Source organism: Pocillopora damicornis, chromosome 13 (assembly GCF_964200805.1).
Source record: "Pocillopora damicornis chromosome 13, jaPocDami1.2, whole genome shotgun sequence".
NCBI classification, from domain to species: Eukaryota; Metazoa; Cnidaria; class Anthozoa; order Scleractinia; family Pocilloporidae; genus Pocillopora; species Pocillopora damicornis.
The window spans coordinates 19,803,630-19,826,370 of record NC_142682.1 but is presented as its reverse complement, the minus strand read 5'-3'; the positions used below and the strand labels follow the sequence as shown (position 1 = coordinate 19,826,370).

Genomic DNA, 22,741 nt, shown 5'->3' with positions numbered 1-22,741 from the left:
CGATTTCCATGGAATTTCAAAGAAACACAAATTAAAATTCTATGGGTACTGGTTGCCAGAAAGTATACTGATGATAGAAATAAAAAAAAAATAAACATTTACAAATAGATTGCCGTGTTCAAGTCTTATGACTCGCTCGAGGATCTCAAATTGTCACATGACTAAACAGTTATAAGCCGAAATAGTTATAGAGTAGCTAGAGATCAGTCATGGCGGCTACATTCTGGTTTTTGCTTACATGTTTCCTGTTCTTTGGATCAGTTTCGTCTTCAGACTATGAGGTAAAGTAAAGAAGTTGATATGTATTGAACTGGAAGCAAACAGATCGAAGCGGAATGGCTATTTGTTTTGTTTTGTGTGTTCCAGACAATGCAATAAGTGCATATTTTGAAACGCGCGTTTTCTCGCAGTCTAGAGGCAATTCGACTATTTTGATATCTGAAAGATTTTAAAAGACTTGAACTTGTGATGAAATGAACCGTTGAGAATTTTTTAAAATGGAAAGTAACATTAATTTAAGATATTGTTTGTTCAAACCATTGACCCCAGAGCAGGAAAGAGATATGTCGTTAGCTTGGACATTATTGGCAAAGTGCCATGACTCCATAAGAAGCAGTTGAAAATACGAAGTATTTTTAACGACTTTTGGAGTTCTAGTGAATATTTCCTCAGTCAAAACATAACAGGCAAATCAACTGATTGAACGTTTCTTCCGATTGAATAACAGATTTTTATGCAACTCACAGTTTGTTACACAATAATCGGATTAAAAGGAGTTCCGCTGTAGTTTAATGCCTTGAATTTGCTCTAATCCTTGTGTGATTCTAGTTCTCGGATCAACATTGTGTTACTGGAGCCTATCCTCCGTCTGAAAGGTATGGTTTAACCTATTGTCTTTCGCTCTGACGAAGGGCTAACGCTTGAAACTGCAGCTTTAAAACTCTTTATGGTGGCCAATTTACATCAACTCAGTTGATAATACCAAATTACCCTGTTATACTCTCCCACCGATGCAGCAACACAGTTTCTTTAGAAACTTACCCCTTTATTCAATGCCGGATGACTTTCGACTCTCAGTTGAAAATTGCTCTTTAATAATAGATACTAAAGAGAAGTTTACATTTTTTCTTAGTGAGGTTCCTTGGGAAGTTGTGAATCTTGATTTACCACCTGAGCAAAGATACAATGACTTGGTGGGCAAGAAGATAAAAGAGGTAGGAGATATGGAAAGTAATTGCGCAACATGGACTGAAGAGTGTTGCTAGGTACAATAGCAGCAAAGTCTGCGAGTTTCCGTTATGGATGTGGAGAAATCGAGAAAAAATATAAGAGGAAAACCTCAAAAGATTGCGGTGTCGTTTTCTGAATCCGCTCCTATAGTTCCGTTAAAGGTACCAGATCTTTCGCTGGTTCTTTTCACCAGCCAGCCCTCGGCGTCGCCCTCAACGCCACTATAAGCTCACAGTTTAAATAAAGCTAGGAGTCAGTCTTTAAAAATTAACAGTGGAGTCTACAAAGTTTTATGTGATAAAATGAATTGTACATACAATTTGATTGGGCTCTTACTTACCATCCATTGGGGGACAGATAGATAGATGACGTCACCATCGTTCTATCGTTTAAAACTGTGACATATAGATTCCATGTTGACGCGCGTCTTTTTATCCTTAATTTGTCAAAGATGCACTGTTTTGGTCAAAAATAGAGTAGAGAGCGATTCTCATTATCTTGACATTGTTAAGTTTCGTTTCATTTCTCTTTTTCTCTTTCCTTGTTTTTGTTATTTGTATTTCATTTGCTTGGCTTTGTTTTATCTCGCTGTTTATTTTTTTTTACCTTACCATATTTACTAAGATCCAGGACTTGACAAACTTCTTAAGAAACTTTACAAGTTTTATCTTGGATGGAAAACTGTATCGATTTCTCGACAAAGATTTGGTATGTATATTTGCACTTACTTTAAGACATTGATAAAATTCTTCTTACTTAGATGTCTAATTAAGATAAACATTAATCGACATGTTTTAAATTGACCCATTGGGTGAAATTCAAAAAGAATTTCTTTTTTTAAACACTTTTTCCATTTGTCTAAATTTATTTCTATCGAGCGATGGAAATGGTGGAAATTTCTTCTCGTGAAGACAAATTTAAGGATTCGTGAAAAAATAAACATGATGTTAAAGATGTTTATGTTCAGATATGACGTTTAATTCGCGTTTTAATTTGATTTGACAGGCTTACTTGGTTTACACCCTCCCATCTCCTTACCAAGAGGAAATCATTGGGTTGTCTAAGGCTACTGACATTCCTCTTGGTATGGCCGGATCGTAACCTTTTCCAAATTGATTCATTTATTTAGGTCTTTTTGGGAGTTTTGACACGAAAATTGCGCTGGACTTCAGATTAATTGGTCCGGATTCGAGCCTCTCTGTGTAGATTTTAAGTGATTTTATATTAATTTTATTAATATGTTATAAATGGAGGAATTGCGCTGGACTGCAAATCAATTGGTCCGGGTTCGAATACGACTGCCAAGAGTTTTGATGGAAGTTCGCGCGTACTTTCACTGAAATGAGTGTAAAAATCAAAGAGACCCAGAGATGGACTTTCTTGATCCATCAGGATATTCGAGGATCAAGAATGGGTAACAGCTTTCACGCGAATATATAACACGTGTTTAATTTTAATGCAAACGCCATCAGTTTTTCATATCACCATGCTTACATAAATATCAATACAGGGCAAAACAAAAAAATGAAACAAAATCCTAAATTAATTTAGAATGAAGTATATTAAGATGCATTCTTCGATGCCAATTAACAAAGTAAGGAAGCTAGAATTACCCAAGCCGTTTGTATTAATATTTTTGTACAAACTCAACTGATTTGTTTGAGTATAGGCAATCATAGCCATATAAGTTATTGCGAACATTCAGTGAATTCGCTGATGTCCTCTAATATTTCAGGTGAGATTTTATTCTTCAACATCTTTTATGAGATTGTCGCATTTTGCACATCTATTGTTGCTGAGGACGAATCAGGTAAGGAAATCTGAGATATAAAGTGTCTCAGCGTCCAACTGCCTTAAAGAAAGGCGTGGAGCTCAACTGAAAACTCTTACCGAACAACAGTCTGGTTCAGACCGATTTATATGTAAACATGTCTTAAAAAAGAGCCTTGCTCTAGATACGTATTTCTCGTGTGAGAGTATTGTGGTGTCCGGCATAACGTTTAATTCATTTGATAAATTTTTAGAAATGTCCTTGTAATGGGAGATTTAGCAGCCAAATGCTTAGCACAAACTGCATAGGGGACGGAGGCGCGGGCGGCTACCGACATTAGACTGACATCCCATTAGTATATAAACCGAGAAAGGATGAACTCTGGCAGCTTTTTGTGAGTCAGTCTTCTTTGCAGACTTTCCTTACACCGTTGTGATTACTTTTCAGGTAAACTGTTCCACGCACGTAATATGGACTTTGGCCTGTTTATGGGGTGAGTTTCATTGAAACGTACACTACTTTAGAGTTTCTTAGAATCCCTCATTAATTTTGTTCGATTTGATTGGAATTGAAGCGAAACGTTTATTGATTACAGCTGGGATGAGAAGAATAACACGTGGATGCTGAGCGAGATCCTTAGAACACTAGCAATTAATATTGACTTTCGGGTAAGTGTGACATCATAATTTTTGAGAATCTCCCAGATGGGCAGTAATTTTTGAGTTTTTTTTTTTTGTGTGAAAAAAATTAAGCTTCAGAGAGCGTAGAGTTTTCATGTCCGTTTTTAAGAAGATTGAGTGTAATTATGTGACTAACCGTGTGATTGAGATTCCAAGAAGTACTCTCGCCTTTGAGGACTGTCTCCAAATGTGCTAAAATAATTTATAACGGACGACGCCATTTTGAAACGTGCTCAGCAACCTGGTGACTCATTTGTGACATAACAAAGTTGCACTCCTTTTTCTCGAATCTCTTAGCGATCTCTTTTAATCACTAAGAGCTACATAAATGAATATTCTTGTCTTTTGATTTTTCAGAGGAATGGCCAAACAGTGTACAAATCAGTTACCTATGCTGGATTTGTGGGTGCTTTTACAGGAATAAAACCAGTAAGCTATTTGATTTGTACCAATTGATAATGACACAACAACAGGTTTTTGCTTTGCAATAAATGGGACACAATGAACTGCTCTTACTAGAAAATGTTTTTAAACTAATCCTGATCTCATTACTTGTTCGCCTGTATGGTTCGTGAAAATTTGGTTCTTCTCTAAACTGCTTTTTTTGTAGAGTTTAAAATTGATTCAAACGTAAGTTATTATTTACAGACTCTTCATGGAGCAGATTTCAAGTCAGTCATCTTTTTCATCATCATTTCGCTCTTATTGATTTCGTAGGGAGTGCTGACATTAACTGTGAATCAAAGATTCGCTACTGATGGTGGTTACGTAGGTGAGAAGATAAATTCAGCTACAACTGAACTCCTATAACAAATTAATTCAATTACCAAAGTGGCTCGACGATCAAAAATATTAAAAAGCGATCTTGTTAGTTGCATGCTTTATACTCGCCACCTTTGTTGCTAGACCACTTTGCCTTACTGGACAGTCCGTATAATCACCCTTACTCAGACCAATCTCTACACGACGCTAACTGCCTCAACAAAGCTTCCTAAACTGTTGAAAGAACCCCTCTACAATGACTGTGCCTCGAGGTAACGTAATAATCGTCCAAGCCATGAGCTTGACCGTTCTATCACGCAGAAAGCTGCTGCTGCCGAAAAAACACAGTATCCATGTTTCACCCTTGCATCCCCACCATAAAAGCCACGTTTTCATACTGCAAACACGTTCATATTTTTCAGGAATTATTGAGTGGATTCTCGGTAATAGAAAAGTGAAGTGGTCAACTTTTCTCGCTCGAGACGTTTTGGAAACTGCAACCAGGTAAAATCACAGTATTTTTTTTCTTGCCAAATTAAGCAGAGCTGAGATCCTGCTGTTTAATGTTGAAAATTTATGTAGATTTTCCTTATGGCGTTTTTCAGTTTCGAGCAGGCTAAGGACATGTTGGCAAACAACAACTTGACAGCTCCTGTATATTATATTCTGGGTGGAGCAAAATCAGGAGAGGTAGCATTCTTTATTCTTAATAAATACCAGAGAATATTAATCTACTTGAGTTAATTTAAGTATTATACCTGAGCATTACTTTTGACTTGACTTATTCAAATTATTTTTGTCATCGTTTCTATAGCAGAATACTTGAGTCTGACCGGCAGATGGTCACGGTGTTGGGGTCTAGCTATATGCCTCGGGAATGACGGGTGACAAAAAAAACCCCGCTAACATTTGCCTCACCCCTAACATGAGGCTTCGTAGCTCAGTTGGTAGAGGTGCTTCCCCGATATCTAATTGTCTCTCTCACGTTTCTTTAACAATGACAGAGTTCTTAATCTAAATATTCTGCGGGTCACAATTACTTTTCATGATGTCTATAGGCAAGAGAAAACATGCGATTATTTTCTCTTGCTATTGGCTGGAAAGAGTTGTTGCAGAGAGTTTTGGCCATAAATTAAACTGCTCGGTGATAAAATATATTTTGATGATAAACTTGTTACAAATATTCTTTTTCAGGGAGTTGTCATTACGCGTTCTCTGACTAAGTGCTTAGATCAAATGAGGTATTGCTTGGTTACTTGTCAAAGTTCTCTTTTTTTCTTTGGTTTAAACTAGACTTTTGTGAGTCTTACGGAATTGCATGGCATGTTCAAATAACTACATCTAGTATGTTATTGATTTTTGTCTGTATGTTTTCAGCCTAAATCCTGCAAACAATACTTGGTTTGTTCTGCAAACAAATTATGACAACTGGGAACCTCCTCTGGTAATTGATGACAGGAGAACTCCGGTAAATTTATTTATTTTATTTAAGAGTATAGATTTTGGGGTTACTTGGTATTTTTTTGTATAGTGCAGGCTTACGAATGGGGAAGGAGGAGGCTCAAGTGTTATAGTTCTTGGGTTAAAAAGCCTTATATTACCATCTCCTCGTGCGCAAGAAAACTACACATTAGTTCGTTCAATAATCGCAATAGCCGAAGTTTCAAGATTAACAGGCGTGTCCAAGTTTCTGTTTAACAACAAACCTTTCTATTTGTTCATGTTGTTGTTGTTTTTATTCTGTTTCCAGGGCAAGGCATGCATGAATAAAATGGGACGTGAGGTTTGTTTTCTCATGCGTTTAACCGACACAGTTCCTTTGTAAATTAAGCAATCTTATTAATTCTTTTTTTTTTTACTTTTTTTTTTACTTTTGTATTATCAGGCCGTGCCATTCAAAGGCATCTACAATGTCCTCTCCACAATACCTGTATTGAATAAGGTGAGGAATGAAAACAATTATTTTCAACAAAATGGACATATGCGATATCAATCGTGATATACTAACTTTGTTTCAGACACTGGCATCATATAATTTTGGACACTAGTGTCTATCTTTTGACAGCAGTGTCCGATTTTAGACATAAGTGTCCCTCTTTAGACATCAGTGTACGATCCCAGACTCTAACGTCCGATTTTAGACTCAAGGCACACTAGTGTCCGATATTGGGACCATGTAAATTATTGTCCGATATTGGACACTAGTGTTCGATTTTAGACGCTAGTGTCACGTTGATTACGCGACCTGACCCAGGTCTCTCTCGCTATTTCACTCGTGTGCCACTATCGGGCCGTTTACTGTCATACCTAGTTTTACTAAGTACTTCTTGCTGAAGGCCTGGAAGAGACTAGATTTTTCCATGTACACGCTCCTAACAAATGTTGTTTAACTTTCTTTTTATCAAAATATTATTATTTCGCTCACAGTTGACCGTTTACACAACGCTGATGCAAGTGAACAGTGGCAAAGTGGAGACATTCATTAGAAGCTGTCCCGACCAGTGCTTTCCATGGTAGATTGGAAGATTGCATACCATATCTTACCGAAGAATCGGAATGAAGTTGTGATTTCAGAGTAATGAGTCATTAAACAGAAATGTTTTGAAAATCTGTCTGCAATAAATGTACTGAGTGAAGTTGAGAAAAGCAACTTTGATAATGTCGTGTGGTTTGAATCTCTACTTCTTTGATTGAGTTAGTTTCCTATCTGAATGAACCATTAGCTAAGAACACCCAATAAATTGCCTTTGTTTTATTTTTCAAATAAAAGGACAAGTTAAACTGATTCGATTTTGCATATAAAAGTTGCAGTTGAGATTGGAAAAGCTGAGGTTTAAACGTCCTGTCATTTCAGCTGAAACTCCGTGCTTCACGTGCTTCACGTTTGCCAAGCAGAACAACCAGCCACCTTATATTTCATTCGGGTCTTGTAATTGTTATAGCCATAAATTTAAAATTAATTTTTAAAACTAAAATTTTCAAACAGAACGCTCATGTAAAGGTGCTGTAGCGCATCGATTCGCGACAGGAGATTAAACTTATGATCTCTTGTTCGCGATCAGTAATTTACAACGCGCGACAAGAGACCACATCCTCTTGCACGCGAGCATTCCACGCGCGCACAACCTCTTCTCGATCTGAATCTTCTTTGAGACCTTGAAAAAACTTCGAGAGTGGTCAGAAAGCAGTAAAATTGAGGAGTTCGGGGCAATGCATATGAAGTGTACGACGGTAAATATTTGAATCATTTACAATAGCGTTTGCGCCATCTCGGGCAAATCCTTCCCTTAAAAAATTTCCGCCCCCATTACGCCCTCCTCCCCGCCTTATTGTAACTTCCGGTGAGTGGACGTTTAATATAAGGTAGTTTTGTTGTGTCTAAGGGGCAAAAATTGTGTCCTTGGTTCAAGTGGTAAATTTTCAGCAACGAGCTGTCGCTATTTCCTACTAGGCGATAAGAATCACCTGAACTAAAATGTTCAACAATATTGGGTAAAAAAAGGAAAAAGAACTCAAGAAAAAACGAGTTCTCAATCTAATTACGTACCCCTCCCTACCAAGTCCATTTGTAGCCAAGTCATATGACTCACTTGTGGTTCTCCTGTGCTGGATATTTCTATTTATGAAATTTATTGTCACAGTTATTCAGCACAGGACTAAGGCAGACATGGAAGCCTCAGTTTGGGTTGCGTTCGCATGTTTGCTTTCGTTTGGATCAGTTTCGTCTGCAACGGTAAGGAAAAACAACAAAAGAGAAGTCAGACTTGTAAATCAAGTGAGGCCAGGTATGTTACGATAATTAAGATTTCCGAGCTTTCGCCGATCTACGGAAAACTAAATTATCGTAGCATACCTGGCCTCACTTGATTTACACGTCTGACTTTTTAACACTATGCTACTCAAGGACAACATCCAACGCTAAACAAAAGAGAAGTTTTTATCATGTATCTTGTAACTGGATCAGATATTTTTGAACATAGCATTAATTTCAGTGTACTCTCGTGAAGTCTTATAATTAGTTTGATTTACTTGGTTGTTTGGAACGCAACTCAAAACTTTTTCCTTCACTTTCGAAGCTTCGATAACTATGTCGAAATTTTTACTCATCTGTTAGGAGTTATCTGAAATTTAAACAGTACTAGTGGAAGCTAACCCTAACCCTGAGATTGCGAAAGAGTGCATCATCGAGAAATTGTACAAACGTGGACTTTAAATTGTACAAATTTGAGTTCAAAGGTTGAACCCGTAATAAGCGTTTATGCCTCAGTAGTGACGATAATTGTCTTTGCATTTGATTTACTGCTGCATACATGTATACTTATTCACGAATCAAACTTTTTTTCAGGTTAAAAGACATACAGTTTTCGAGCATCTCTCAAAGGTAGGTGGGAACTTTTTCAGATTGTGCAATGTTATGCTTTTTGTTGACGCTTAATGCAAAATCTAAGCTACCAAGCTCGTTCAAACTTTGTAGCAACACCCTACTTTTTGCTAATGCTTTTTGTCGAAGCAACCCATTTTCGTCTCACTTGTAGTTCTCTTGGGTAGACATTACGGTTCTCATGTAGTTAACTTGTCAAAGTAAAAGTAGAAGTTGTGGTAGACACAAACCATATGGTGCAAGGCTTAGGCCTTGGTTTCAAGCTTTAGCAAGGGTTATTAAGTTTATGGTTAAGACACTTCATTCTGATGCTACCTCTCTTCACCAAGCTTGCAGGATTGTGAAATAAATGTGCAATCAGTGATGTGTCTGACCAAAGTTCAGACAACTGGCTGTAATGTACTGATATTCTTTTCAGGAGGAGTAATAGTACTCCCGGTTGGTTCATAATATAGAAAGGGGGATAAGCTTTGTTAGACTATTTTCATTGTGGACTTGACCTCAACATGTATTTCTAGACTTTGTTTGATGCTTGTTGTTTTCAGTTTTCAGACCAAGACTGTGTAACTGATGCTTACCCCCCAAGTGAAAGGTGTGGTTTACCTTTCTTCCTGATGAAAATTATCATGGCTATTAATCAATGAAGGAATGGGACACCCATTGATTAAATTTTTTTGTGGTACATAGCTGAGCTCTCTTGGGCAGGGCTGAAACTTTATATCAAGGAAATATTAAGAGTAAATAGTTCAAAGCATCAATTGCTATCTTGTTTTCGTGAAAAAAGGAATGTGTTTGCTCTTTGCACTGGCTTGCCCTCTGTTTTTAGAGAAAGCAAATTGCTGTAGTTGCTGATTCATTTTCATTCTTTCAGGGAGGTCCCTTGGGAAGTTGTAAATCTTGACCTTCCACCTGAACAAAGATACAATGATCTTGTCAGCAAGAGGATAGATGAGGTAAGAGGCTGAAGGAAACATTCAAGGAAGATATTTTAGTAATTTGAAACTAACTGCTTTGTCCTTTTTTTATTTCACTCTATTTTATAGCTTAAGAACTTGCTCCATTATATCAAGAATTTCACAAGTTTTATCCTGGATGGAAAGCTGTTTGGAGATATTGACACATACTTGGTATGTCAGTTAGTACTACAAAATGCTAAAATTAACCCTGAAACTCCCAAGAATGATTAGCATCTAATTTCTTCCCACAATATAACCCCTGAATCATGTCGTAAGGTCACAAGAATTAAAAAAAAAAAATGATCACTGAATAAAGGAGCTTTTGACTGTTACACAAATTCTCCTTTAAGCATCTGAGGAAATGTACAGATAACAGTATGGAGAATATGCATGCTGATGTTTGGGTGTAAAGGATCAATGTTACGTGTATATGCCTCACCATTTCAGTTGTTTGACATGTTTAGGAGTACAAAGTTAAAGTATTTGCATAGATATTTTTCTTTAAGGACAAATATCAGTGAAAAAGTTATAGGTGATGTTACAATGTTGCCAAGTCATAATTTTACTGTTTAAGTTTCCCAATGCAGTGACATTGAAACATTGTGGCCAATGCTTTATACTTACATGCACAAGATTTGCTTTATTACAAGAGAATTCTTGTTAAGCAACCAACTTTGGTTAAAATTTCTTGTTAACCATTACATTACTTCAAGTATTAATTGTGGAACCCCTTTATTGTGATCACTATTGTAGGGTCCTCTGGCAGAAACTCTTCCAGATCCCTATGGAAAAGAGATTAAAGGATTAGCCACTGCCACCAACATTCCTCTTGGTAAGAAATTAACTCGCAGCATGTGAAGTGGTTAACAATGGAACCATGTATGCTGACCACTATTCTGTTGATACAAGTAACTCATCATTGTCACCTTTTCTTTGTGTTCCATCTCTCCATTGATACAGTGTAGGATTTTACAAGTGGGTACTATGCTGTGAGAGGAACTGATGTTTAATGTTTAGTTGTAATCATTATAAAGCATTTAAATGTAGTTCTTACTGTCAGTTATATTTAACATAGCACCAAACTTCGCAACCAAATCATCCATTTTTTAAAGTTTCACGTCACACTTTTGTATGTCATCTATGAGTGTACAGTATCATTTTTTTTAAATACTTACTTGGAACTTTTTGGTTGGTTTTTAGGTGAGATTGTTTTGTACAATATCTTCTATGAAGTTTTTACAGTTTGCACATCTATAGTTGCTGAGGACAAGTCAGGTTAGGAAATCTTGACACGGCATGGGAATTAATTTGAAAATTTTTTATTTTTGTTGGGAGAAGGTAAACCCAGACTCTGTTATGGGTAAAAACTTTGGATTAAGGTCTTGTTGTGATTGTGGAAGAACAGGAGGTCACTGAAATTTCTGATAAGTATTAGGTTGCAAGGGAATGAGGGGTGAGAAGGGAACAAGGGGAGACTGGAAAAAATGCAAGGGTGGGAGGGGTTAGAAGGGAAGAAGGAGGGACTGGAACAAATGCAAGGGAGGAGGGGTGAGAAGGGAACACAGGGAGACTGGAACAAATGCAAGGGAGGGAGGGGTGAGAAGGGAACAAGGGGAGACTGGAATGAATGAAAGTGAGGGAGGGGTGAGAAGAGAACAAAGGGAGACTGGAATGAATGAAAGTGAGGAAGAGGGAGGAGAAATAGATTAAGGGAAGGGAGGGGAGAGGTGGGAGGATGGATCAAGGGAAGGGGAGAAGAGAATGAGTTTGGAGGGAAGTCTCTTAAACCAAATGTTGTAGAGGAGTATGCAGCCTCTGAAACCTTTGCAGAGCTGGGAACAATCACTAAATAACTTTTCATTTTTATGAAAATCCAAGATGTGTTAGGAAAGGGATTTGTCCTGGTCGCCTTAATTAGACACAAAGAGTGATGTGCTGATAGTGCACAAAACTCAAATATTTGTCAATACCTTTGTTACAACTTTTCAGGAAATCTTTTCCATGCACGTAATCTGGATTTTGGCCTATTTCTGGGGTAAGCATTCTTGTAAATGACAGCTAGAACTTTATGGGAATCAGTCATTGCCTAGAGTCTTTTTAATTTGTTTTGTTTTTAATGTCGATATGTTTATGATGTAAGCTATGTATTGTTTAATTGCAGTTGGGATGTGAAGAATGACACCTGGATGCTGACTGAGATTCTTAGGACCCTTATTGTGAATATTGATTATCAGGTAATTATAATCACAGATTGTAGTTATTGTAGTCAGGAGTGATCTGTAAACATCTCTGCTTCCACGAGTGCAATGTGAACTGCTAGACAGCATTGGAAATTATAACTAGTAATATATATTATTATTTTGTATATGGTCTGGCTTAAATTTATTCATCTTTTGAACTCCTATGAATTACTTTCTCTTAATGTGGTGTTATGGGGTAATGGATGTGTTTGCAAAAGGATTATTAACTGGAGTGATTATATGGGACTACTTATCCTCCACGGATAGATGTTGTAACTCCCTTAACTGACCAAGACAATTTCTTCTTACAAAATCAATAATAACTAATAATAATAAAAATAATAATAACAATTTATTGACTTCTAAGGTGCAAATTCTAGGTATATAATTATATTTTAAAAAAATCAATATGATATTATGCAAATTATTAATTATCCAATACCAAGTTCTCCAAACAAACATCATAAAAATTGTATGGCAGACATAAATATGTCTTACAAATTATCTTATTTGTCAAACTGAGGCTGTGTTTGTGCATTTTTGGATAGGATTGTTCTCTTTTTGTGATTAAAATTTGACTCCTAATTTAATTTGCTTGCAAATTATTTCAGAGAAATGGAAAAACTGTGTACAAGACAGTCAGCTTTGCTGGATATGTTGGTGTCCTTTCAGGAGTAAAACCAGTAAGCTGTTGATCTTTCATAACTAGTTGTTGTACTAAACTACATTGTCAGAAGAGGAGCTTTACCATGTTTGTTTCTTATAGCAAATGACAATAATATATACTCAATATAATTACCAATGTATTCAGGGGAAGATTAATGCGGAGGAATGGTTGAACGAATGAAGGGACAACTTTAACAAATCTGTGAAGTTTATATGAAATAATTCATTTTTGTACTGCGGTTATAGATGAAAGTGAAATGTGATCATCGCAGTAAATTTTCCAATTTAAGCAATTGGAAAGAAGAAGCCTGAAAAAAAAAAAAAAAAAATCAGGGCTTCAACGGGATTCGAACCCGTGACCTCCGCGAATATCGGTGCGATGCTCTACCAACTGAGCTATGAAGCCACACATTGGGAGCGAGGTCAATTTATTAAGTTCATATCTTCCCGTGCAGTGAAATGATGTGAAGTTTATATGAAATAATTCATTTTTGTACTGCGGTTATAGATGAAAGTGAAATGTGATCATCGCAGTAAATTTTCCAATTTAAGCAATTGGAAAGAAGTTGGTAGCTCAGTTGGTAGAGCATCGCACCGGTATTCGCGGAGGTCACGGGTTCGAATCCCGTTGAAGCCCTGATTTTTTTTTTTCAGGCTTCTTCTTTCCAATTGCTTAAATTGGAAAATTTACTGCGATGATCACATTTCACTTTCATCTATAACCGCAGTACAAAAATGAATTATTTCATATAAACTTCACATCATTTCACTGCACGGGAAGATATGAACTCAATAAATTGACCTCGCTCCCAATGTGTGGCTTCATAGCTCAGTTGGTAGAGCATCGCACCGGTATTCGCGGAGGTCACGGGTTCGAATCCCGTTGAAGCCCTGATTTTTTTTTCAGGCTTCTTCTTTCCAATTGCTTAAATTGGAAAATTTACTGCGATGATCACATTTCACTTTCATTTAACAAATCTGCTTTTTCCTTAAAGAATTTTTTTCTCCTCTGCTGGTGGCCAGACTTTTTATTCGCAGCTAGACTTTTAACATGGCCCCCTCCTCTCTTGAGTGGGTTTCTTGACCCCCAGACACCCCTCCCAAGTGAATAATCAAGACTGCTCCCATATCCTATACAAAATTCTGAGAACTGGTAGACCTCCAAAACTAGATCTCCAGCAGAAAAATACTCTCCTAACTCTCCAAATTAACAGCAAAGTATGCTGTTAACCCCTGTAGAACCTTTTTGGCAGTTTCAAGACCATTGGATGGCCCTCTAATTCCTGGTGATAATTGTTTTCAGACCAAAAAGATCCAAGAAAACTGGTCCTCCCAAATAAGAAGTTTTCCAAATGCTCACTCTTTAGCAATTGTGTTCTGTTTACTCACCAATCAATTGCTGCAGCTTGCCTGTGGTTTTAGTGAAGGTCGAAAATCAGTTTGGTTCTATTGTGTTTCCACCTGGATACCAAAGACTATGTCTCCAACTATATTTTTGTCAGTCAATAGATTTTTAATCTTTTTGCTATTGCCAATGTAAACCGAGGGTACAAAAACAAAATGATTTTTATACCAAGGCCTGTTTATTTTTTTTAGGGAATCTTGACACTTACTTTGAATGAAAGATTCAACATTGATGGAGGTTACATTGGTGAGACAATAAATGGATTAATAGAATTGTTTAATTTAGTTGTCATCTTAATGACTGTGAGGCCTTATCTAAGTCAGATGATGACTGAATATATATATCTATTATATAAAGGTCAATTTAAGAAATAAAAAATAAGTTTGAAAAATTCATGAGGTATACTCAAAGGTTATCTGCAACAGCTCATGAAACACTTTGTGATATTCAGGGATTGTGGAGTGGATACTTGGCATGAGGAACAGCAAGTGGTCAAGTTTTTTGACTCGTGACGTGCTTGAAAGTGCAACTAGGTAACAATGTCTTGTAAAATGTATGTCTGCTAACAATAAGGCTTCGTGCTCTGATTTATATGGTACTGAATTTTGTTACTTGATGTCAAACAGATTATTCATTTTGTGATATACTCTAGTTTCGAGGAAGCAAAGGACATGTTGGCAAATGACAAAGTATTAGCTCCAGTTTATTACATTCTTGGGGGAACAAAATCAGGAGAGGTAACATTATATCTTTGGCTGTCATAAATCTTAGTACATATCAAGAGTTTCAACAAAAGCCAATTAGCAGTGGTCTATTGCTGCCTGTTATATCTCTCTCCACTGCCTGTTTAGCTTGGGAGCAGGCTCTTGTGCTTGAGTTCTGCCTTATAGCCCCTTTCCTAGCTACAGCCACTTACTGAAAAAGTCATTAAAACCAGTTGGTATATATCTAAATAAATGAAACTGAGTCAGAGCTTTGTTTCAATGTAGCATCAGGCTTCTGAACCAAGTGAGTCTCTTTCCCTGTTAGTAGACAATTAAGTTATCATACAGTGGTTCTGATTGCAGTGATTCATGATCAAGGTGACTTATAATTATTATTACTCAACAATTTCCACATGAAAAAAGGAGAGCAAGGTTTGTGAATGAACAATTAACTACTTTGGTTCGACTGAGTTGGTAATTTGCAAAACTGGGTAATAGATTGTTACTACCTAGTCATTACTGACTTGAAGTGTTAAGGGCTGACTTGGTGAAGGATAAATTTTGTCTGAATAAGATGGAAAAACTGTACAAAAGTTTTGTTGTTCTATACTACCAGTGCTATTTTTTGAATGAAGTCTAGTAAGTTATATCAAGTGTAAGGACCAAATGAATAGAATTTGGTCATTCTGTGGGCTATCCTGTTGTTATATGTATGTGGTGTACTGATTAGTAAATCTGTGCACTCTTTTTTGTTTTTAGGGAGTTGTCATCACACGCTCGCAAACTGAATGCTTAAATCAAATGAGGTAGATTACATGCATGCAATGCAATTCAGTGGTTACAATAAATTTGCAAGTTGAAGTGATATTTTAATATTTTCAATGCAAAACCTTTAAATATGTTTGTCTTTTCAGTCTTAATCCTGCAAACAACACTTGGTTTGTTCTGGAGACAAATTATGACAACTGGAAACCACCTCTATTGGTTGATGACAGGAGAACTCCGGTAGGTCAATCTTGATTGCAGTGAAAGGAAAAAGGGTCACTGATCCCAATGAAGTATTCAGTTATCTATGAATTGAGGAAACTACTTCAGTCTTTATATATAACTCTTGCAGGCTACATTCAAGTGTGCAGTTTTCAGAAATGCTTTGTAAAGTCACTGATCTTTGGTAGTGATTATTATACCTACTGCTTAATAACATATTCTTTGCTAACTTGAAAATGTGTTCTTTTTTTTTTTTTTTTTTTTTTTCCCAGGGAAAAATATGCATGAACAAAATGGGACAAGAGGTTTGTTTTGAAATAAACTTTGTGAGCACCTCTTTATGTTATAAAGATGAAATCAGCAACAAGGTCAAATATTTCCACTTTATTCTACAGGCTGTGTCGTTTAAAGGCTTGTACAATGTTCTCTCCACCCAACCGGTCTTGAACAAGGTAAGCACAAGTAAAAAAAAAAAAAAAAAGATATCTCTAGGTAGTGTTGTTGGAGGAGATACCCAGGATTTGTTGTCTTCTGGGGCAAATTTCTGGCTCAAGGATTCATTGAGGCCGATGATGTGCTAAGTTTCACACTGAACAATGCTGAACAATATTATTCAAACTCTGTGACTCACAAAACCATATTATCATATTTTATCATGCCACTTTTGTTTAGAGTATGCTTGTGATTTGGCTGTTTTCATTATTGATTTTGTGTTCTCTGAACACTATCAAAAGCGAGGGAGTTCTGTTTTCCTCATTGCAATATAAACAGTGATGTGGTATTTTAATTTCCCCCACAGTTGACAACATACACAACACTGATGCAAGCTAGCACTGGCAAAGTGGAGACATACATCAGATTTTGTGCTGACCCTTGCTTTCCTTGGTAAATCTCATCTCAGGAATACCTAGCTATGAAACATTTCCAAACAATAAATAATGATTAACCCGAAATTATTAAAGATTAAAAATTTAAATATGTAGCAAATTACTTCAAACTTTCTTTCCTTTTTGTTAGAAAGAAATATAATTGTAAATTCAACATGTGCTCAAATTTGAAATTGGTTTATACTTATTCAAATGACTTCTCTACCACTGATATAAATGACCAAAATTTTGTAAGTTTTCCTCAGTGTGATATTTGTACCATGTCAGGTCACACCATGCTAGCTAAACTGTACTTTCATCATGAATGTGCAGAGAAATTTAACTCTAGTAAATTTTGTAAGGTTTTTATCCAAGATAAGTGTCTTTTTGTAAATTCATTATATCAAAATGTATGAATTGAATATAGTCTTAGAATAAATACAATTTACTGCTGTTTTGCAACACATTGCATGATTTTTTAAAATATTGCTTGGGTCTAGCTGCACCATTAAATGCAACATGCAATGCAACATCACCTTGTTGCATTGCATGTAAGTATTTGAGGTGAATTTCGAGTTTGAATAAATTGAAAAAAAAAAATTGAAATAATTTTCCCTTTCCTCATCACCCCAGTTTCCTAATATGATTGATTTCTTCTCGTTTTTGTGTGTGGCTTGTTTCCTATCAATACCATTCCCTCATTTAGAAAAATGTTTCAGTGACAGACCACCCATTAAAGCAGCAATGGCTGTTACTGTGGTTAGAAAAACTGGTACAGTAGGAAGCCAGCTTTGAAATGTTGTCAACTGACAAGGTACAGGAGGGACTTCTTGTGAAGGGGGCTCAAGTTGATGGATCTCCTCTGCACCTATCTTCCCCATGGCAAATAGCACTTCTCTTGCAGCCCTTTCTCCTGCTTGGACTGCACCATCCATGTACCCTGAAAAAGGGAAATACGTTTGACAAGTGAGAGTTAAATCATTTGTCTTGTCAAGATCAAGATGGTTGGACTACTATACTGCAACTCCTTGTCAGTTGAAGACTTTAACCTCTACACTAGACTTAACCAAGGAGAGCAGTTGAACTATGGAAATTTTGAAATCTAAATTGATAGCAAGTGACTCGTAACTGTGGACTGGTAATTGTGAAGAACAGCTCCCCTCACCGACAGTCGGCCGACTGTTGGTTATCTGTCGGCCGACTGTTGGTAATCTGTCAGCTGACTGTTGGCCGACCATCGGCGATCTGTCAGCCGACTGTTGGCCAACTGTTGACCAACACCTTACCAACAGTTGACCGACAGATTTATTTAGTTTTTTCTGAAAAGATAACTTCCTGCGGGACATTTGTTGGCCAACAGTTGACCGACTGTTGGTTGACTGTCGGTGATCTGTCGGTAAGGTGTTGGCAATCTCTTGGTAGAATGTCGGTAACTTCATGCAGATTATTGCCTTGAAAAGTGTATGATTTACAACCCTTGATAATTGCATGGAAAAGATAAAATGAAACTCTCAAATAGTTGCTGGCTTTTTTAGGTTAGTTCAGCACAATTTCTAGGCAATTTCTCTTCCAACACTCACTTCAATTCTCGGTTCGTTCGCCATTTTGGATTTTTAACTTTGTCCCAATCCCCCTCTGAATTTTGCACGGTCTCTATATATGTACGACATACCAATATACCAAAAATTAGGATCGCATTGCATTATAGGGCGATTCTTAACTGCACTTTTCGATGGAGAATATTAACACACTTTCGTTTAATGCACAGGGAATGTTTGTGTGCCTATAAGTTTTAGTAGCATTTTGAAAAATTTTAAGCATTTATAGTAAGTTTTACATCAATTTTTGAGTGCAAAAATGCACCAGTAAAGTTATTTCACCGCCTGTCTCTAATCTGTTGGTTACCTGTTGGTGACCTGTTGGTTTAGTGTCGGCCAACTGTCAGCAGACTGTTGGCCGACTGTCGGTGGAGGGGAGCTGTTCTCCACTATTACCTTGTGGACCAATAGTGGAAAATAAACTGTGTTTCTCACTATAATCACAATGAACAAACACATGCTTCATAACATTGTACAAAAATACCTTGAGAAAAATTATTCATATTGAAATCTGAAGGTCTGAGGTTTGATTCTTCATGGGAACTTGGACAATTTTTTATTTTTTATTTGTACAAAGCTTGTGACAAGATCAAAAAAGAAACATCTTTCTCCAAAAAATACCTTTACCAAAGAACTCTGAGAAACAATAATTTAAAACTTCTATCATTCACTGCAGCATCACTAAACTGTATATTAAGCAGTCTCAAGATTGTCTATAAAAGGAATGGAATGCCTCCCTGCTTTTCTTACCTGACCAAATTGTAGCAGTTTCAGTTCCAGCAAAGTGTACTCTTCCAATTGGCTCACGCAGAGCTTTACCAAACCTTGTTATGACCCCACAGGGCATAATGCTGACATAGCAACCACCAGAATACTTCTCAGCTGGCCAGTTCTTGTCAACATAATGATAAGGATGAAGAGCTTCGTCACTGTCAAACACCTTAGCATACTGTTCACATTGGGCTTTTTTCCTTTCTTCCTGTGTTTTGGAACACCAATAATGTGCTTGACTTCCAATGATAAAACTGGAAAAATTGAAGATACATTTATATATCAATGTTATATACGTTGAGAATCTACTAAGCTGAGTATTCAGTGTTCTTATTATACAACAGATAAAACATGTTTTAAAAACCAGTAGAGCAATGGTTTTACTTGTTGAATTTTCAAGAATTCCCAGTGATCTTAGGTGGTTATAAGAGGTACCACAGGTGCTAAATTTTACCAGTTACCACCTCAGAAAGAGAAAATTAGTATTGAGATTGGATCTTCTAACAAGTGTTTAAGAATCAATTCTATTCTTCACCAACCTCACCTCATTATTGCTGGGTATGAACCATCTGGCTTAGTATCATCAACAGTAACATATGCTGGGCTTGAGTCTGAAATCAGTACCCCATTTAATCCTTTTTCACGCCAGAATGCCTTCTTATAAAATGTGACTGTCTTAATAACAGAGCCCATAGGGATTCTCTGAATCAACTGATTTTTCAAGGGAGGGAGGGGTGGGTCAAATGACACACTGTTCAGAAGAGCTTGGGGCATGGCACTAATCACAAATTTGGCTTGGTATTTCTTGTCATTTTCACAGGTAACAACAACATGATCAGCATCTTGATGCAAGCGACACACTGGGCTGTTAAGTATGACCTAAAAGTATGAGGAATATGGTTTAGTACAGGATGTCACATAACTTGCAGTGCATTTGGGAATTAATAGGATAGAATAATTCTTTTGAAGATGACAAATTGTGTGAGCCCATAGGTTGAGTGAAATTTGAGTGCTTATTCTTTCTAGAATGCATAAGAAGAATCATGTGATTACTTGCTGATTAAAGAAAGGGGGAAAAATGTGAGCTAACTTCTTTCACAACATCTTCATTGTTAGCAGTTCCTCTCCAAACCACACCCCAACAAAAGAAAGGAAACGAAATTACCCTATCTCCAAGCCTGTCTTTAAGTCTGTTACTTATTTGCTGAGATCCTCCGATAAATTTTCTTTCCTGACCGGCATCTTCAATGGCAGCCACCCTGAGCACTCCATCTCCTGACTTGAGATACCACAGATAATACAACAGGGACATATCTTCTGGTTCTGCGGCCATTGCATCGTTGTAGATTTGTATCATACGCTTTTTAGTGTAATTTGTCCAACATTTCTTGTCAAAGAATTCCTTTACAGTCATGCTATCCCATTCTAAAGCTTTGCGTGCCTTCCACGGCTCATCAAGTGGAATTTCCTCACCCATTTTATCCAATGTCCGAATCATGTTGTAGTAGTCTAACATCGCCAAGGGATTCCACGAGGATAGATCCCCTGCAAATAATCGCCTTCGTCCATCCAGAAGCTCCACAACACTGCCTTGACTGTAAACTTTATATGTCTCTATTCCTAATTCTTTCGCCACGCGTAAAATTCTATTCTGGGTTGGTCCGACGTACGCTCCACCCAGGTCGACGTACTTAAATTTTGGGTCTTCCAAAGTGTTGGTTCTTCCTCCAACACGATTTCTTGCTTCTAAAATAACAACACTAACGCCATGTTCAAGAGCTAGCAATTTAGCGGCACAAAGACCGCTTATTCCGCCACCAATAACGATAACATCAATCAGTTCCTCCATGTTGGACAACAACTGTTCACCTTTAGGCTTTAGATACCTGTAGTGTCACGTGACTTTTGATGTAAACAAACCCCGAAAGTTCGGACATATAGTCGAGCTCGCAGCACATGTGTCCAAACTTCGGCTTTGGAACTTATTCTTAAATAACTGTCCACTTTCAAAAAACGTTTCTTCGCTCAAAACTGTCATCTTTCTTTTATCACTTATCTGATCGTTTGTCAAGCAAATTGTCATTTCGCTGCCGTTGAAGCAGATGCGAAGAGCGTTACAGGAAGCCTTGCGGCATTGAATAATCGAACTAGTTCTGCGTACAGTTCTACAGTGATGTATCTGATCAGGTATTTTCAGGGTGTTTAGTACGTAGACAGGAAATTAGTGCCCATGAATCGCTGTAGAACGTGAGGAAGCCTTGATTTCCAAAGATAAAACCGATTTCAACTCTATGAACGTGTACGATTGCAGTTGTTTAGGAAGTGTATACCTAAACATAACGGTTACGACAAAGAGATGTGCTTATGGCACCTGCAGAAACGACTGGGTAAGAAACGCTAACGGCGACCCGGTCAAGTTTTTCCTTTTTCCAGGGACAGTTAGGCAAAAGGAGAGAATGCAAAGGTGGATAAGGTCACGTCATCGAGGTGACTAGTTTGTGTGCACGAAGGACAGCAACGTTTGTAGTCTAAATTTTGTCGGTGAAAATGGGCCAACAGAAGAGGATCCTGATCCCATATCTGTAAGTTAATTCAGTCACTCTTTAAATCGTTTTTTTGTCTTTGGGATAAATATGTATACCATGCCTAGATGTCGCGACTCAATCGTAAAGAGAAGGCATCTTGAGAACGAGAAGCAGACAAAGAGAGGTGCAGCCGGGAAAGTTTGCCTTGAACGATCAGTGGCAAAACCCTTCTGATACTTGATCGTCAAAACTGGTAAATCGAAAGAGGAATATGTAGTAGTCAAAGCCCTTTTAAATCTGAGCGTAGAGCCAGTGATGAGTTCAGGAGAGCAAATCAAATCATCAAAATGTCGTACAATCCAAACGGCAGCTACGCGTTAAAATTGTCAACAGTCTTCAGGAAAAATGGATTGGGTATCAGCATATTATGAATTATTAATTCTTCTAAAGCAGTGGCGTCGCATTTTCGAAATTTAGATCCACTGGCAGAACCATTTTTTCGACCGCGGAGGTGATTTCCACCAACGAGGTTCCAAGTATCCTCTCGCTAAAATCCCCCGTTCTTGTGGATATTTTTTAAGCTTTGCCACACTCATTGCGTTGAGTCGACTTTACTTTGTGATCTGCCATTCTTAAGTTTAACTCTTCTTGAAAGTTGTTCTGAGTTTCGCAGAATTTCCCACTTGAGTTACTTAAGGTTAAAAAAAATCGGTATATTTATCAGCTAAGGAAATCCACACCCAGCTACACAATTTCGTGTGGGAATTAAGGCTTTCTCACGTTCTACAGTGATTGGTGGGCACTAATTTTCAGACAGAAGGATTTTATTTAACAATCTACGCACAAAACACCCCGAAAATACCTGATCAGATACATCACTGTACGCAGAACTAGTTCGATTATTCCATGCCACAATTCTTCCTGTAACATTCTTCGCATCTGTTTCAACGGCAGCGAAATGACAACTTACTTGATAAAAGATCAGAAATGATAAAAGAAAGAGGCCAATTTTGAGCGAAGAACACTTCTTTGAAGTGGGAAGGTATTTAAGAAAAATTTCCAAAGCCGACGTTTGGACACATGTGCTGCACTAGGTCGGATGCGCGCGAGTCTCTTTTCACTGGACCCCGGCGGGGGACGAACGTGATGTGAGGGTGTGGTAGAGTAATAATGTCGACAAACAATCATTTATCTCGGTA

At 37.4% G+C, this 22,741-nt stretch overlaps 3 protein-coding genes and 1 non-coding gene across 5 annotated transcripts; 2 read left to right on the top strand and 2 right to left on the bottom strand.

Annotated features, from left to right (window-relative positions):
- The first annotated feature begins 113 nt into the window (after positions 1-113).
- Positions 114-7,051, top strand: LOC113686964 (acid ceramidase). The gene is made up of 17 exons (XM_027204654.2): positions 114-281; positions 829-875; positions 1,133-1,214; positions 1,855-1,938; positions 2,236-2,314; positions 2,966-3,040; positions 3,449-3,494; positions 3,597-3,669; positions 4,039-4,110; positions 4,399-4,453; positions 4,866-4,947; positions 5,049-5,133; positions 5,638-5,684; positions 5,821-5,911; positions 6,194-6,226; positions 6,329-6,385; positions 6,871-7,051. The coding sequence occupies exons 1-17, from the start codon at positions 210-212 to the stop codon at positions 6,958-6,960; spliced, it is 1,170 nt and encodes a 389-aa protein (XP_027060455.2). The 5' UTR covers positions 114-209; the 3' UTR covers positions 6,961-7,051.
- Positions 7,052-7,825: 774 nt separating this feature from the next.
- On the top strand, positions 7,826-17,101 carry LOC113686953 (acid ceramidase). Its single transcript, XM_027204644.2, has 18 exons — positions 7,826-8,176; positions 8,789-8,824; positions 9,370-9,416; positions 9,696-9,777; positions 9,868-9,951; positions 10,534-10,612; positions 10,981-11,055; positions 11,770-11,815; positions 11,942-12,014; positions 12,632-12,703; positions 14,283-14,337; positions 14,543-14,624; positions 14,744-14,828; positions 15,555-15,601; positions 15,710-15,800; positions 16,055-16,087; positions 16,178-16,234; positions 16,582-17,101. The coding sequence occupies exons 1-18, from the start codon at positions 8,066-8,068 to the stop codon at positions 16,669-16,671; spliced, it is 1,245 nt and encodes a 414-aa protein (XP_027060445.2). The 5' UTR covers positions 7,826-8,065; the 3' UTR covers positions 16,672-17,101.
- Positions 13,019-13,092, bottom strand: Trnai-gau (transfer RNA isoleucine (anticodon GAU)). The gene has a single exon. It is a non-coding gene; the product is annotated as a tRNA-Ile (tRNA).
- On the bottom strand, positions 16,152-22,235 carry LOC113686932 (amine oxidase [flavin-containing] B). 2 transcript variants are annotated; one of them, XM_089191537.1, is made up of 5 exons: positions 20,183-22,235; positions 19,562-19,896; positions 18,997-19,271; positions 18,554-18,680; positions 16,152-17,588 (listed from the first exon to the last, which is right to left on the bottom strand). In XM_089191537.1, exons 1-5 carry the CDS (start codon positions 20,864-20,866, stop codon positions 17,492-17,494), a joined length of 1,518 nt encoding a protein of 505 aa, XP_089047663.1. In that variant the 5' UTR covers positions 20,867-22,235; the 3' UTR covers positions 16,152-17,491. The 2 variants fall into 2 exon arrangements, with proteins under 2 accessions (XP_089047663.1, XP_027060418.2); XM_027204617.2 differs by lacking the exon at positions 18,554-18,680.
- Positions 22,236-22,741: the final 506 nt, after the last annotated feature.